The sequence below is a fragment of the Prenolepis imparis genome, unplaced genomic scaffold (assembly GCF_030444845.1).
Source record: "Prenolepis imparis isolate NDT839.2.m4 unplaced genomic scaffold, iyPreImpa1.0 SCAF_6, whole genome shotgun sequence".
Classification (NCBI taxonomy): domain Eukaryota; kingdom Metazoa; phylum Arthropoda; class Insecta; order Hymenoptera; family Formicidae; genus Prenolepis; species Prenolepis imparis.
This window is the reverse complement of record NW_028141164.1, coordinates 10989714-11003222: the sequence shown is the minus strand read 5'-3', so window position 1 is coordinate 11003222 and position 13509 is coordinate 10989714. Positions and strand designations below refer to the sequence as shown.

The window sequence follows — 13509 nt, the reverse complement described above, 5'->3', positions numbered from 1 at the left end:
TCGGTCTTTTTCAAGAATTTTGACGCTTTGAACGTGTTCTTTACGACGTAAATTGAAATAGATTTCCAACACTTGAGTTTTTAACTTAAACTTGTAAATTGACAATAGACGTTAATGGATCCTGTAATCAATAAAGACACGCCTGATGGTGGATCGCGTATGATGAACTACCTCACGTGTACGTGTCAAGAAGTCATCCCCGACGGGAAAGTTGCTACTCGTCCGGGATGAGGCTTACCCCGGCGACAACATTCAGGTGAACGTGGGTCCGCAGGACTTCAAGACGAGTTCGTGTTTACGATGCAGGAGCTAGTATAACGTTGCCGTCAGACGGCCCGTTCGAAAACTTTCGAGACAGCGAAGCCGGACAGGAACACACGCGGATGAAGTTTCGTGAATTATTTACGACTACGCCGGTCAATTCATATGAATGGAGAAAGCGCTAATTGAAAGTCTGTATTTCGTACCGGCTCCAGTTTAATTATATTTGAGAGCGTTCCTATGTTTTTGAGCGTATTAAATGTCACTCAGACGCCGTTGTGCGTTTTAATTGCATTTTCAGCGAGAGCGACAGTATATTCGGAAGACTAAATACGAGCTGACAGAGTTGTAGCAACCGTGTACTTCCATTAGACTTTTTTACAATAGACGATTACATTATTCGCGTTATATTTTTTCGAGAGAACATTGCGAAACCATCAGCTGATAATACACGACAAGCTGTATCAACGTTTCAAACTGTATCAGAAATTATCCAACACCTATACCCGCTCATGAACCGTTCTCTCCTCGTGAAAGGAAACGAGAAGAAGCTCCGTAGCGAGGGGAAGAGCACATACCAAGTGATGGTGTTCAAAGCTCCGAGCGAAATCAAAGGCAGATGCTCTTCCGCGATGTCGCCGGCGTCGACTAGCTTCGCCCGATTCTATCTCGATGCCTCGGAGGTTCACAAAGCGGATAGCAATTTAATAGAGGGTACACGTAGACGCAAGAGGACGTTACGTGAAAGAAGCAATCTGCGCGGTTTCATTTCTCGGAATTGCTCCCGATCTGATGGTCGCGATCGAAGGAAATCGCGAATTAATCGACGACTTCCGATGAATCATTCACGGTTACACGTAGTTGTACGTTTTCGCGGTGCATCCTCGAGTGATCTTAATACCCCGGTGTTCTTACGGTGTTAATGGAGGTCGAGGAAAAATTGTTCGCTGGAGGCGCAGGCGGCCGCGCGATGAAAACGCATTAGCGACGATGTACATCGTGAAGAGAAGAAGAACGAAGAAAAAGACGGGGAGGAGAAAAGGACGACGACGACGGAAAAGAGGAAGAAAAAAGAAAGAAAAAAAGATACACGCCGGGTATAGGCGAGTTAATAGACCATCGCGACGCTGTTTAATAAGATATTTAGGAGCCGCGAAGAGCCTCTTAATCTACCCTCGTATAAACGGCGCTTATGCAGACGTAACCACGTCCGACCACGACGAGCGAGGAGAGCCCCACCTAATGGGACAAGTCCTAAAGCTGGCTTAACTCGAAATAAAAGCCGGCGATTTATAAATCTTATGTCCTTGACGCGGTATTTGCGGCCGCTCTCGTCCAGCAACATCGTCATCGTCCGATCGCAGACTATATGCGACGTATCGATTCGCATTCTAGTCTACAGTGTCGTTAAAAAAAGAGCATAATGCAACTTTTCCGAAATTTCCTTCCTAAAGATTTAATCGTCGCGATTTTCGCGAGAACTGTCAGCTGTCGCGATCAGCTGATGATCGATCCGTCGGAGGTGTGTCTTCCGATCGGGACGAGACGAGGTTAACGAACCTCCTCCTAATCGGCCGTGACAAAGTCACGTTTTTCAAGGTCGCCGGATTCCGGTTCGCCGCGGTGCCGCCCGCGGCCGATCGTCGTCCATGCCCGAGCTCAGGAAATGGGCCGACGATGAAAGATCAACTTGCAATATCAACCTCCTCTCTCGCAGTAGGTAGAGATAATGGCGTGACCGCATTACGGCACGATACGCCAATTAACGTCAGCCAAGTCGAGGATGAAGTTATGGCCGGTTCAGACTCTCGCGAGCGTCTCGAGCATAATACTCGGTTATATAGCGACTCGCGGGAGAATGACAGAGGTGTGCTCTCTCACGCGGAGGACGGAGAAAATGAGGAGAGAGAGATAGATCCCTGAGATTTTCCGCCGTGAATTGGATAATCCGTAACGTCGTTGTCGGACGGAAGATTAGTCGCGCGTATAAGGGGATGATTATATCGGATTTAATCGGCGAGAACTCTCGCCGCGTCTGCGAAAATAAATAACACCCCTTCGCCTCGTTTGCTCTCGATTCGATCGATCGTGTTTTATATACACAGCGTCTTGATCGGCGACGTGTTTTTTTTTGCGGATGAAACAACTAATTCGTGCAAAACGGATGGACTATCGCTTTTCGTTCCCGAATCGTGTCTTATTTGGAGCGAGGATGATCTTCTTCCTGAAGATCGCCAGATTGATATCGCGAGATTGCGTTACGCAAATCTCGAAGATGCAGCACCAGATGTGCGAGTTGCGCAGCTGCGATAGGCCCAGACGTAGCTGTTGGCCGTTCGGATGATGCGCGCGAGAGAGGTACGGAAGAAGAGAGGCGAAACGCGTGTGAATTATGGAAATGAGAACGAGCCGGGCGCGTTATTGGCTCCGGGCGCTGATCGCAATCGCGTAATTGTCGATCGACGGTGCAGGTGAAAAAAAAAAGAGAGAGACAGAGAGACAAGTAAAGCTGAGCCGGACGCTGCCAGCCACGATACGCTCGATAATCTCGCTGTTAAACAACTAGGACGCGTAAATCACGGCACGTGCGCTGCTTTAAAAACTGTCTCGCGCGAACCGTGCGAGCTCTGATAAACGCACCCGCTTCCTCGAAAGTCTTATGCGAAAGGATATTTTACGCGCGACTCTCATAAGAATTAATTTCTTTTAATATTTATACAATTGGACAGAATTACTATTTATTCTTCATCATCTCATGACTGTAGTCTCTTGGTCGTTGAGACCCGGAGGTATTTCTCCGGAGGTATTTCTTTTACATTCTACGCGGAAGTCATCCCCATCAAGGAAGAGGAAACGACGAAACCGCGATAATACGTCTGCAAAGTCGGCGAACGATCGAAGGAACAAGGACGGCGGCGACAGACGAAGGAGGAGGATACCGAGAAGGCGCAGACGAGAGACTTTTAAGAGACTGCGAACAAGGAGGTCCCGCTGCGAGCGCGAGCTACCCGCGTCCGGATGGCGCGTATGAGGTACGATCGTAATGGAGCAACTTGTCAGCTACCGCGACTCGTCCGTCAGAGAACGAGAGGAGTACATACCCGACTCCATTCGCCAGGATAGGAAATGACGCTCGGAAAGCAGCGCGTTTTACCTAAAGAAAGCCAGCGCCTTCACGTCGAGCTCGTATTCATGTCGAAAATGTAAGACGACTGGCACAAGGAATCGACGCTTGATATCCTGGATATGACGCGCGAGGGAGGGAAAAAATACCCGGCACAGGAGGGAAACGCAATCAGCTGATCAACTGTCAACGCGATCAGTTGATCAACGCGCTTCGTTTTCCTCCGGAACGCAAGCTCATCGTCATAAACGTAATGTTACTGCCACCGCGTCTTAAATATACACAAGAGTAATGTCTTTTTTGGGGAAAAGGATTAACTCGTATGAATAATTAATTTTCCCCCATTCATAGAAAAATATCAAAATTACAAATAAAGTATTTAGAAATAATATGTAATAATCAGATGTGATTATTATAATTAAATTATTATAATAATTTTATAATGTTTTAATATATATATATATTTTTTAATATTATAATAAATTATTATAAAATCGAAAAAACTCTAGTATACAAATACAAATTCAAGATGGATATAGGCTAATAAGAGCCTAACGCAGAAATTAGACGCAACAATCTTAAAATATATTTTTAATTTAAATAGAAAAATATTTTATAAAACGAGATATGCCTTGTAGAGCCTTTTCATTTATTATAATTGAGTCTGCAATTTGATAAAGATAACATACAGTTTTTCAATTTTTTGGAAACAAAGTTAAAAGCATCAAGAAAATTTGTTCGTTGTGTTTGCAGTTATATCTAAAATTTCTCGAAACATTTTATACAGTTTCTTTGTTATTATATTAAGGTTTTTACTTACGAAAGTTTGTTTAAATACTATCAATCATATAGAAGGATTCTTTTAGCGATCCTTGGGAAACTCTCTGTTTATTTGATAGGCGCGAAAAATTTAACAAGAGTACTTATTTATCACATATATTTTAATTATATTTATATATGCCAAATTGACGTCTGCAAATGTACTTTAGATATCTTTGCGTTGAAACAGGAAAGGAAACCGCATATGAACAATGATCATCTTAATATTATTCTAGCGAGATGTTCGGTGGCGTAATTAGCCATTCGTTTTTGAAATTTAATCCACAGACAGGGTTGAGATTTCTATAGAAGAACGTACCCCGTACTGCTTATTAATATGCTCGCTTTCATAAAATTAAATGTGCGCAGTACAAACGATATATACGATTATTATATCTGAAAACCACCCAGCGGTACTGAATAAGCTTGCGCTCGCGGAAAATTTCGAAGATTCCTAAATGGAGAATGGAGTAAGAGAGCGGAGTAAGCGAGCGTTTATACTGTATAATTAATGCGTTCACATCTCAAGAGGTCGAAAATGAGAGGATGCGTTTTGAATAGCGGATAAACCGACATTGTACAAGAAATGTTATCGCTCGTTACACGGCAAAATCGTGAATACGCGCGTCTCCCCCGTCTTTCTTAGCTTTCCTCCCTTAGTTTCGGGGATTCGTCATCGTCGTCGACGTTCCCCGGCGGCAATTAAGCGAATGCTTCTCGGCGCGTGCAAAAGTTTCCAACAATATCAGAGCGACCGACAGTAAGTGAGAGGCGCAACCGGATTTCGTCGCCGTTCGCGAAGTTGCTCCGCGGCGCTTTTGTTCGAGCGAAAAGGAAATACGATGTCCGAACTGCATTTCCCCAACGTCGACTTGCGTTCTCCCGTTCTCTCTCTCTCTCTCGGAATGCGAGAGAAAGTCCGTTAAAACGCTTCAACCCGGAACTTCTCACCTCGTTTCGAAGTCCGCTAGAGACTTCGTTCTCTTTGCGCGTCCTCCATTCATTTCCAGAAAAGTTTAGCATCGCGAGACGAGACGGTCGGAAGTCAATTATCGTGAGAGACGTAGCCGGCTCGTTACTTTCCAAGAAAATTGCGCTTCGGTATTTGCAGAGCGTCTTCGGTCTTTTGGACGCGATCGAAGAGAGAGGGGAAAAAACGCAACGAACGAGTAACATTTAGCGGCGAAGCGGTTTGCTTCACGCAGTTATTTCTTTTTAAAGTCATCTATTGAGAGGATGTTTTAAATGAAATGGCTAAAAAGAACTCAAAGGCAGGTATTTAAATAATGAAGAAAAATATATATAAAAAGCTAAAAAAAAAGAGTAAAAATTGGATCAGAAATTTCACTGTCGATGAACCTGGAGTAAAAGCTGAGCACGATACCAAAAGAAAAATATTAAACCAAATAATTTTGCCTTTCCATTACCGACATCAGGATCCGCTAGTGCTCTCTAGTAATGCGATACGAATAAAAATTATCGCGAGATTAAGATCGTTAAACGGAATGACGATTGACTGATTTTACTTTCGTGTCTCCAATTTGTCGGAAGTCTTGCATCTTGCGCAATGCGTATTTACAGTGGACGATACTCAGTTCCGTGTATTCGCGCGACAAGTACCACTCACACGCGGCAATAATACTGAAAATCCCTTTCACAACGAGGCGCTTTAAATTCTATAAACTTCTGAAAGCCGGAGCGCGCGGAGTGACTAGTGATTCTTATATCGTGAAGGATTTAAGACTTCGCGACAATCGCGGCTGTCCGGGGCGACGAATGCGCCTGGAATAAAGTCGGGGCGAAGTTCGCGAATAATTCAACGGATTCTCGCGGCGTTTCTTCGAATTCTTCCCCGGGCACGACACGCCACTTTTCACTTCACGCTCTCTCTCTGTCTAGAATGTGTTTGCAGTCGCGCTAGAAGTGACGCCAATTAAACGCGAATTATGAGACGCGAGGGAACAAATTTATCGACGTAGCTCGAGAGTTGGTCGGTCACTCTTCTCAGAACATAATTCGAGAACATTTCATAGTCGCTTGACGAATCACAAATTCTTTCTCTCGTTCAGTCTCGTTATAGAGAGGGAGAGAAACCGCGAGAGAACAAGGGAGGGACCAAGAGGAGAGGCAACATCATGGCAAACTACGGCCCTTAAGTTGATTGCGCGTGAGGGCCGGAGCTGTGAGGCCACTTCGTTAATTGTAATTTGACGTTTAGTTCGGGCACCGCTGTCGGCCCATAATTTTAATCCTTTAGTTCGGTCGAGACGATTTCGCTCCGAAACATCCGAAAGCCTCGCAAAATTAATGAACTTAAGCTCGATTTACACAGAGAGGGAGACAGAGCGGAGGATCAAACGATGAGGACGTTGACGGAGTAAGCCGTGAGAACGTTTAACTTTTAACGGTTCCTGTTGCGATAAGAAAAAGAGAAGGACGAAAAGAGAGAGAAAGAAAAAGAGAGAGATATATAAAGACTCGGGAGAGTACAAACTAACCCTCTGGTTTGTTCAATTAAGCCGGAATACATGCAGACGACGAGTATACACGACTAAATACAGCAACACTTTCTATAAGGCCAAGAACGATAGAGATATTTTAATTAACGAAATCGAAACAATTCTAAATGCGCGATAAATAAGCAAACAAATAATGGAAATAAAATAAGCTTCATCTCAAATTATGTAGCACAATGAACATAAGAATGTATTAAAATAATTGACACATTTCTCTTATGACAGAAATACGAGTCTTTTACACGAGTTCCAATACAATTTTTAGATTCGATTTGACTAAATTCAAAATAAATATTCATAGATTTCTCGAATATATGAACTGCTGTGGAAAGATCCTTTCACAAAATCCTTGATTGGGTTCTCTTACAGGCCAGAGTGTAGGCAACGCGGTTAATCCCGCCATACTTCACGAATATTACTATCAAGGAGAAGACGCAACTAGGAATTTAACCTGTCGTTGTAGATCACCCGACGGACAAAGGCGAAATAAGGACAACACCCGTCTCTCGCCCATGTAACACACGCGCGTCTTACGCACTCGAAAACGTGGGTCTAAGAAAAACACACGCGGGTCCCTCGCGCGACTTTAATAACCAATAAATAACGCTGAACGCGTCTCGTGTTTTGATAGGGTAGACGCCGGCCTGGCCATATTATAATCCCCCTTTTTTTATCTCTTCCTTCCCTCGAGACACCCGCATGTCTGTGAGCATAATCATTATCCCCGCGACTCTCGCGGTTAGTGCGTTCACCCTTAAATCACGACGCTGTCTAACGAAAAAGCTAATCCTGATTCATATCGAGAAGATACGCGGCTAGTCTCATCGTTGCCGGCGAAACTCCTGATCCGGATGGCGTGGCAGATTTTTATATAGTTGCGTATTCTTAATTGAAAAGTGCGAATACGAAGCAGGAGGAACGGTCAGACATTCGTAAGAAATATAACTGGAAATATGATGACGAGAAAATTGAGAAATAAGAATAATTAATCTATTAAAAATTTATTGCTGTCTGTTAAATATATTTTACATTCTTCTACGTTTATCATCCGCATCTCCACATACTGTTGGTTAATTTGAGTTCTGGTAGTTAAATAAGGTACTGTCAATAATCTATTTCAATCTTTAATTATTTTGTGTCTCTCTCTCTCTCTCTCTCTCTCATAATGGGTTTTATCTCATTCAAGTTCAAGAATTAATACGATGATGTGGGTCAAAATATTCGTAGCACTGCTTCAGTATTCTGCTTACGAACCGGGACATTCGACGATGAATTATGGAAGGCGTTAGCAAATCTGATTATATATCCTCTTAAGACAAGAGCTCCGAGTAATCCTAGGTAACTGGCGAAACCTTCGCGCAACGTTTCAGACTCTCAGAACCGCAATTAGCTCGTACGAGGATGCGAGCAGAGCTATCCACCGTCCGTCTGTCGAGACAGAGAATCTGAGCTTGAGTGGCGGACAGGATGGAGCTACGTCGAGAGGAAAAGAGAGAAGGAGAGGGAAAATTAGCATAGACAATGGTCGCACCTCAATACGGATTACGTCGTGGGCACTCGAACGTCGTGGGAAATAAAGTAAGACCGTATTTATATACGCGTGACAGGAGTCCTTCGTTTTGTACCGATGTCGGTGACATCTTTCTCGCGGATAATCTTGAATCTATGATGACTCTTATTCAGAATCCTCGCAGGGCAGGATATTGATCGGTCGATGAAATCTCTCGACCACGTCGTGATATAGTACTGAATGCGTATTCACAGAAATATATGTGGTAAACTACTCGAGCGTCATACAAAGACAAAAATCCGCAAACATATTATGCGATTGTAAAAATATTATAAAAAAGTATTTTTTAATATCTGCGAATTAATGAAATATTTTAAGATATGAAGCGAAGTAGACAAACATACACTTGCACACACATAGTTAACATTGTTTGAAATAAAATTGTTATTAAGCAAATTTCGAAATATTCTGTAACTGAAGGATAAGTATTTTAATATAAAAAAAATGAATAATATAAAACAAATAAAGAAGAGAAGAAAAGACCAACACTTTAAACGATTTGTGTTGTATGATAAAATTTGAAGATCAGGAACTTTATTAATATCTAATTTTGTCGCGTGTAAATGTTTACTTTCATTTTATACTTCAAGCAGGTCTTAAGACAAGTACCGATATTCATATTAAACGGTCAGTGACATCGGAAGAGAGAGAACAAAAGTGAAAGCTCGCGATCGATTGACGATGATGAAACGTGCGTTGACTAGCGAACGTCACGATCAAATCTTCCCCTTCCGATATCCTTTTATCTCCGCCGCTCGTTGTCTCGATATTTAATGTGTGTGTCGTCCGGTACTCAACTATTCATACAAGTACATCTGATGAACTCTGATCGAGCATAACGACTAGATGACAGGTGAGATCAGGAAGAGGACAAACAGATGTAGAGAAAATAAAAGAAGATATATGCTTCGAAATTTAATTAAACTTTCTTAAAGCCATATTAATTTCTTCACTGCCACACGATTTACTGAGTATTTCAATTATCATGTTACTTTCTCTCTTACCGAAACTCTTTTATAACAATATAATTACAGAATATATTTACATATGGAATAGTAAAAAAATGTCAAAAAGGATATAAAAAATATCTGCTGTTGAGAGAAAAATATTTTAAATTAAATATATTGTGTATATTGAAATATTTACATTTTTAAAACATCGTAAAAAAATTCATATGGACGTAGTGTTTTTGCTTGAAATTACGCGAAGAAAAATGTACGTTACAGACTTCCGCACCTACTTCCCTCGGTTTAGCCAGTAATCGAGAGTCGCTCGCCAGAATGCAACGTTGGGAGTCACTTAAAAAACGCTTACATAGAAAATTCACGAGTGCCGGTACACATATATAGAGAAAGGCGAGGGGTTGCGAGATACGGGATACGTGTATGGACCGAATGCCGAGTCAGATGTCGTCACGTATACATAAACCATATATAAACCTTCTCATCTACGGCTATTTCTCCTCGGAGAAGATGCGGTTCTGGTTCTATCGCGCATGATACATCACAAAAAAGTGCATACGTTTTGTAAAAAATTGCATAAACTAATAATTCCCCAATTATTCTGTCAATATAAGACTTCTCTCGGAGAAGAGAACCTTCAACTCCTTCAGCGTCGACCTTGAAGACGCTGAAAATCGGTATGTACATCGCATCCTGATGACATGTACGTACCTAAAGGATGCGCGAAGTTGCAGTCTACCGAAGGTCGCATATACGGCGGGACTTATATTGTTAGACGTACGTAAACATTCTCGTTCCGCGACTCATCATGCAAAAAGGAACGACAATCACTTTCCGAGACCATCGTCAAGGCAATCGAATTTATTTATGTACCGTCTACGATCGTTCGTCAGTCGGCTACTGATCTTTTCGAAACACGGACAAACACGGCTATGCAGACGGAATTTAATTATTGCCTTTTTGTTACCGTAAAACGATGTGGTCGGCGGTGATTCATGTGACGTGATCGGAATAAAGGCTATTGTGTTTAATAATAATGTCATACGAAAAGAGGTATTTGCGTGTAGTTAACTTTCATTCAGCATGTTCAAAATCCTAATGTAGATAATGAGTAAGTAAAAATATATTATATAGATTGTGCTGTACATAACTTTTCAAAAAAGATATATATTTGAAAAAAAGAATGAGTTAAAATGAAGATTAATTGAATTAAAACTAAATTGAAATAATAAAAATTAATTGAATTAATTTATATTTAAATGCGAATAATTTCTAAATTTTCCAAGTATTTTCGAAAATATCATGAAATAATATACAAATCTCCCGTAATGTTTACCACTAACTTTCAAATATATTTTATGAAATTTAAAATTTATGTTTACAACTTTACTATTTAGGTTACAAAAATATTAAATAAGGTTGCGAAAGAGAGAAAGAAATTTGCTAAGCAACGTTTGATGCAGATACTCAATTAGGCACTCATTTTAATACTGCATTTTAAGAAGCGTGACTTTGTTTCTCAACAATATGCTTCTATGTATGACACTGCATACATCGTTGTTTAGTAATAGCTGCTTTTATGTGCGTGCACAGACAGACAGACTCGAGAATCCTTAATTGATTTAACTGTACTTGCAGTCGCATTCGGTCTATTTCGCTTGCTAAGAGATATAATTCCGTGGTAACGTCTATTGTGCTGCCGTGGTAATAAGTTACCTCTGTTGCTAAGTCGAATGTATATGTATATGTGTATGTGTGTGTGTGTGTGTGTGTGTGTGTGTGTGTGCGTGTTTCGAACTGGCTTCTCCTTCTCGCGTTGGTCGTCCATCCGATCGTAACCCGAACGAAAGTTCACGATAAAGAATTCCGTGGGCGCTGCATCGATAATGTATCGCGCGTAAAGAAAAGGATTAAGCACACCCGAAGCAACCAAAGCGGGTTTCCGTCAAGATTAAAAATAACAAAGAAAAATGCCATTCAGGGACAAAAAAACGGCAATTAAATTTTAACACAATCGAATTCGATTCTTAGCATAATACATAAGATATCTGAAAATATAATCTTCTTCACGAGTAATTTTAAATTAAATTTTAAATTAAATTTTAAAATATTTGCATACATAAGAGAGACAAAAACTTACAATTCTAAGTATTCTATATAAAGAATTAATCATTTTGATTATATAGATTATTTTGAACATTTTTATCAATTTTATTATTTTAATTGTATAGATCGTTTTGATTCCTTAATCGTTTTGCTCCTCTTATTCTAATTATATGCAATATATGTCAACCGCTTTGGCAAAGTTGGGCGCAGCTTTTGAACGAACACAAATTCCGAATTCTCGGTGCGAATAGTTAGGAACCGAGAGAAGAGGCGCACACTTGGCAAATATAACGACGCTTAGGATTGCACGAAGGAACGCAGAGTTTAGAGGCGTCGCGTAAAGTCGAGCTTTTCATGGGGCACTGGATGCCATGGTACCATCGCGGTCGGATTATGGAAATGCCCGAACTCACGGGCGTCCCCTCTCGTTTCTGTGTGACGCGCGCGTTCTCAGCCGGGCCTAACCCAACTCTTTATTATTGTAATGCCCGAAGTTACGGCCGCGCAGCCTCTCGCGTCTGAGCCCCTCCGATATAAGGCTTAATTTATGAAAATGGACGTAAAATAGGAGTCGGCGATGTCATCGCACGACTCTCTCTCTTCGGTAACTCCCCGAATATCTCACAGTGCCTCTCGCGTTTCTCAATCCTTTCAAAAATTCTTCACTATGTTCATGTTGTCCTCCGCCCCGCTGATCGCTACTGGTATTCGAATTTACAAAATTTAATGGAGGGAAAATCAGAGATGAGGTCTTATGCATCGAATATATGCATGCAATTTGATATTAATCTCTAAATAACCTCCAACATGTTCGATTCTTTTTGATAGAATTTGTAATAATGTTCGATAAATGAGTCGGATTTAATCAGAGATTTCGATTGATCGACGTACCAGTATTTAAGACCGCGAAGCGGATCTGCATGTAATTTGTACAAAATTTATGCGACAGTAAAATTCAATTAAATGACATGAGGCAAATTATGTAAATAACCATGTGATGGACCGTCATCTCATAACACTGAAAGTTCTTTAAAAAAATGCATGGAATGACTGATTAATTTTTCATATTCTCAAAACTCTCTTAATTAATATCTTATTTTTATTTAAATTTATATTTTTGATAAAGTGGAATTTATCAGAGTTCAGAAAATTCCTGTTTTAAAATTCCTTAGAAAAGAACCAACTTATTTCTTAAGCTACGATCTATTCGCTATTATGTTTCTCGTAATTTCTAGGTACTACGGGAATCGATCGAACTCCGATGATGATTCGCAATCCGATTGCTTGCGCACTCATAAGCTAGGACGACAATTATACGTAAATCGAACAAAGATGAGAAGAACGAGAGTGAAAGGTGCCATACGTAATCATAAGAAATTACCGTGAAAATTACACGCCGGTTGTGCAAGAAGATCGAGCAGATCGACCAGTAAATCGACACTCATCGACGTAAAAGTATCTTCTTACAAAGCGTTGCGTCGGCGTATGATTGGAGAATACAAGTTCTTTGAAATATCAAGAGAAAGGCTTTTATGCGAATCCGATCGTAAGTAATATGTACAATAGATGAAATCGATGAGGAAAAAAAAATAAACTTGGGGATAAATTGGAGAATATTTCTGAAAAAAATGTTTCCCCGATGTTACGCAAAGATATATATATGTACTTTTTTTTAAACGAAACTGTAGGGGGGGGAGGGAATAACACGAAGCGCAATTAAGGGAGAGAAAATTAATTGTCCGGCCAGCATTGATTTATTACTTTAACGTTCGCTCTGTATCAAAAAGTCCGCCACTTTTTCATGATAAAACGAGCGGACAAATGTTTGATTGAGCCAAATAAGCGCGTTAAATTTTCGAACGGCACGTTTGGCGATCGGTCGGCCGGCTCGTAGGTATATAAGAGAGAAAAAGAAAAAAAAAATTACGGATATTTCACATTGTGTTGTCAGCGACGAGCGAGTGGCGTAGAAGAGGGTGGTTAAGCGGCAAATAAAACATATTGATATTTACAATTAAATGGGCGAGACAATGAACAAATACCCGATTCATTCCGAAACGGTGCGACGCGGCGGTTCAATTTAATAAATATCCACCTATTAATTTTCCCTTTTGGTCGCGATGGTTGCTGCGCGCCGATTTTGTTACTCCC

At 40.8% G+C, this 13509-nt stretch overlaps 1 protein-coding gene across 1 annotated transcript in view; it reads left to right on the top strand.

Annotated features, from left to right (window-relative positions):
- The window catches only part of LOC145937414 (uncharacterized), a 192125-nt gene extending 179381 nt beyond the window's left edge, over window positions 1-12744 (top strand). Inside the window, exon 5 of the mRNA XM_083040432.1 lies at window positions 12594-12744. Within this exon, the coding sequence (XP_082896558.1) occupies window positions 12594-12744 (151 nt within the window). The remainder of the gene's footprint in view (window positions 1-12593) is intronic.
- Window positions 12745-13509: the final 765 nt, after the last annotated feature.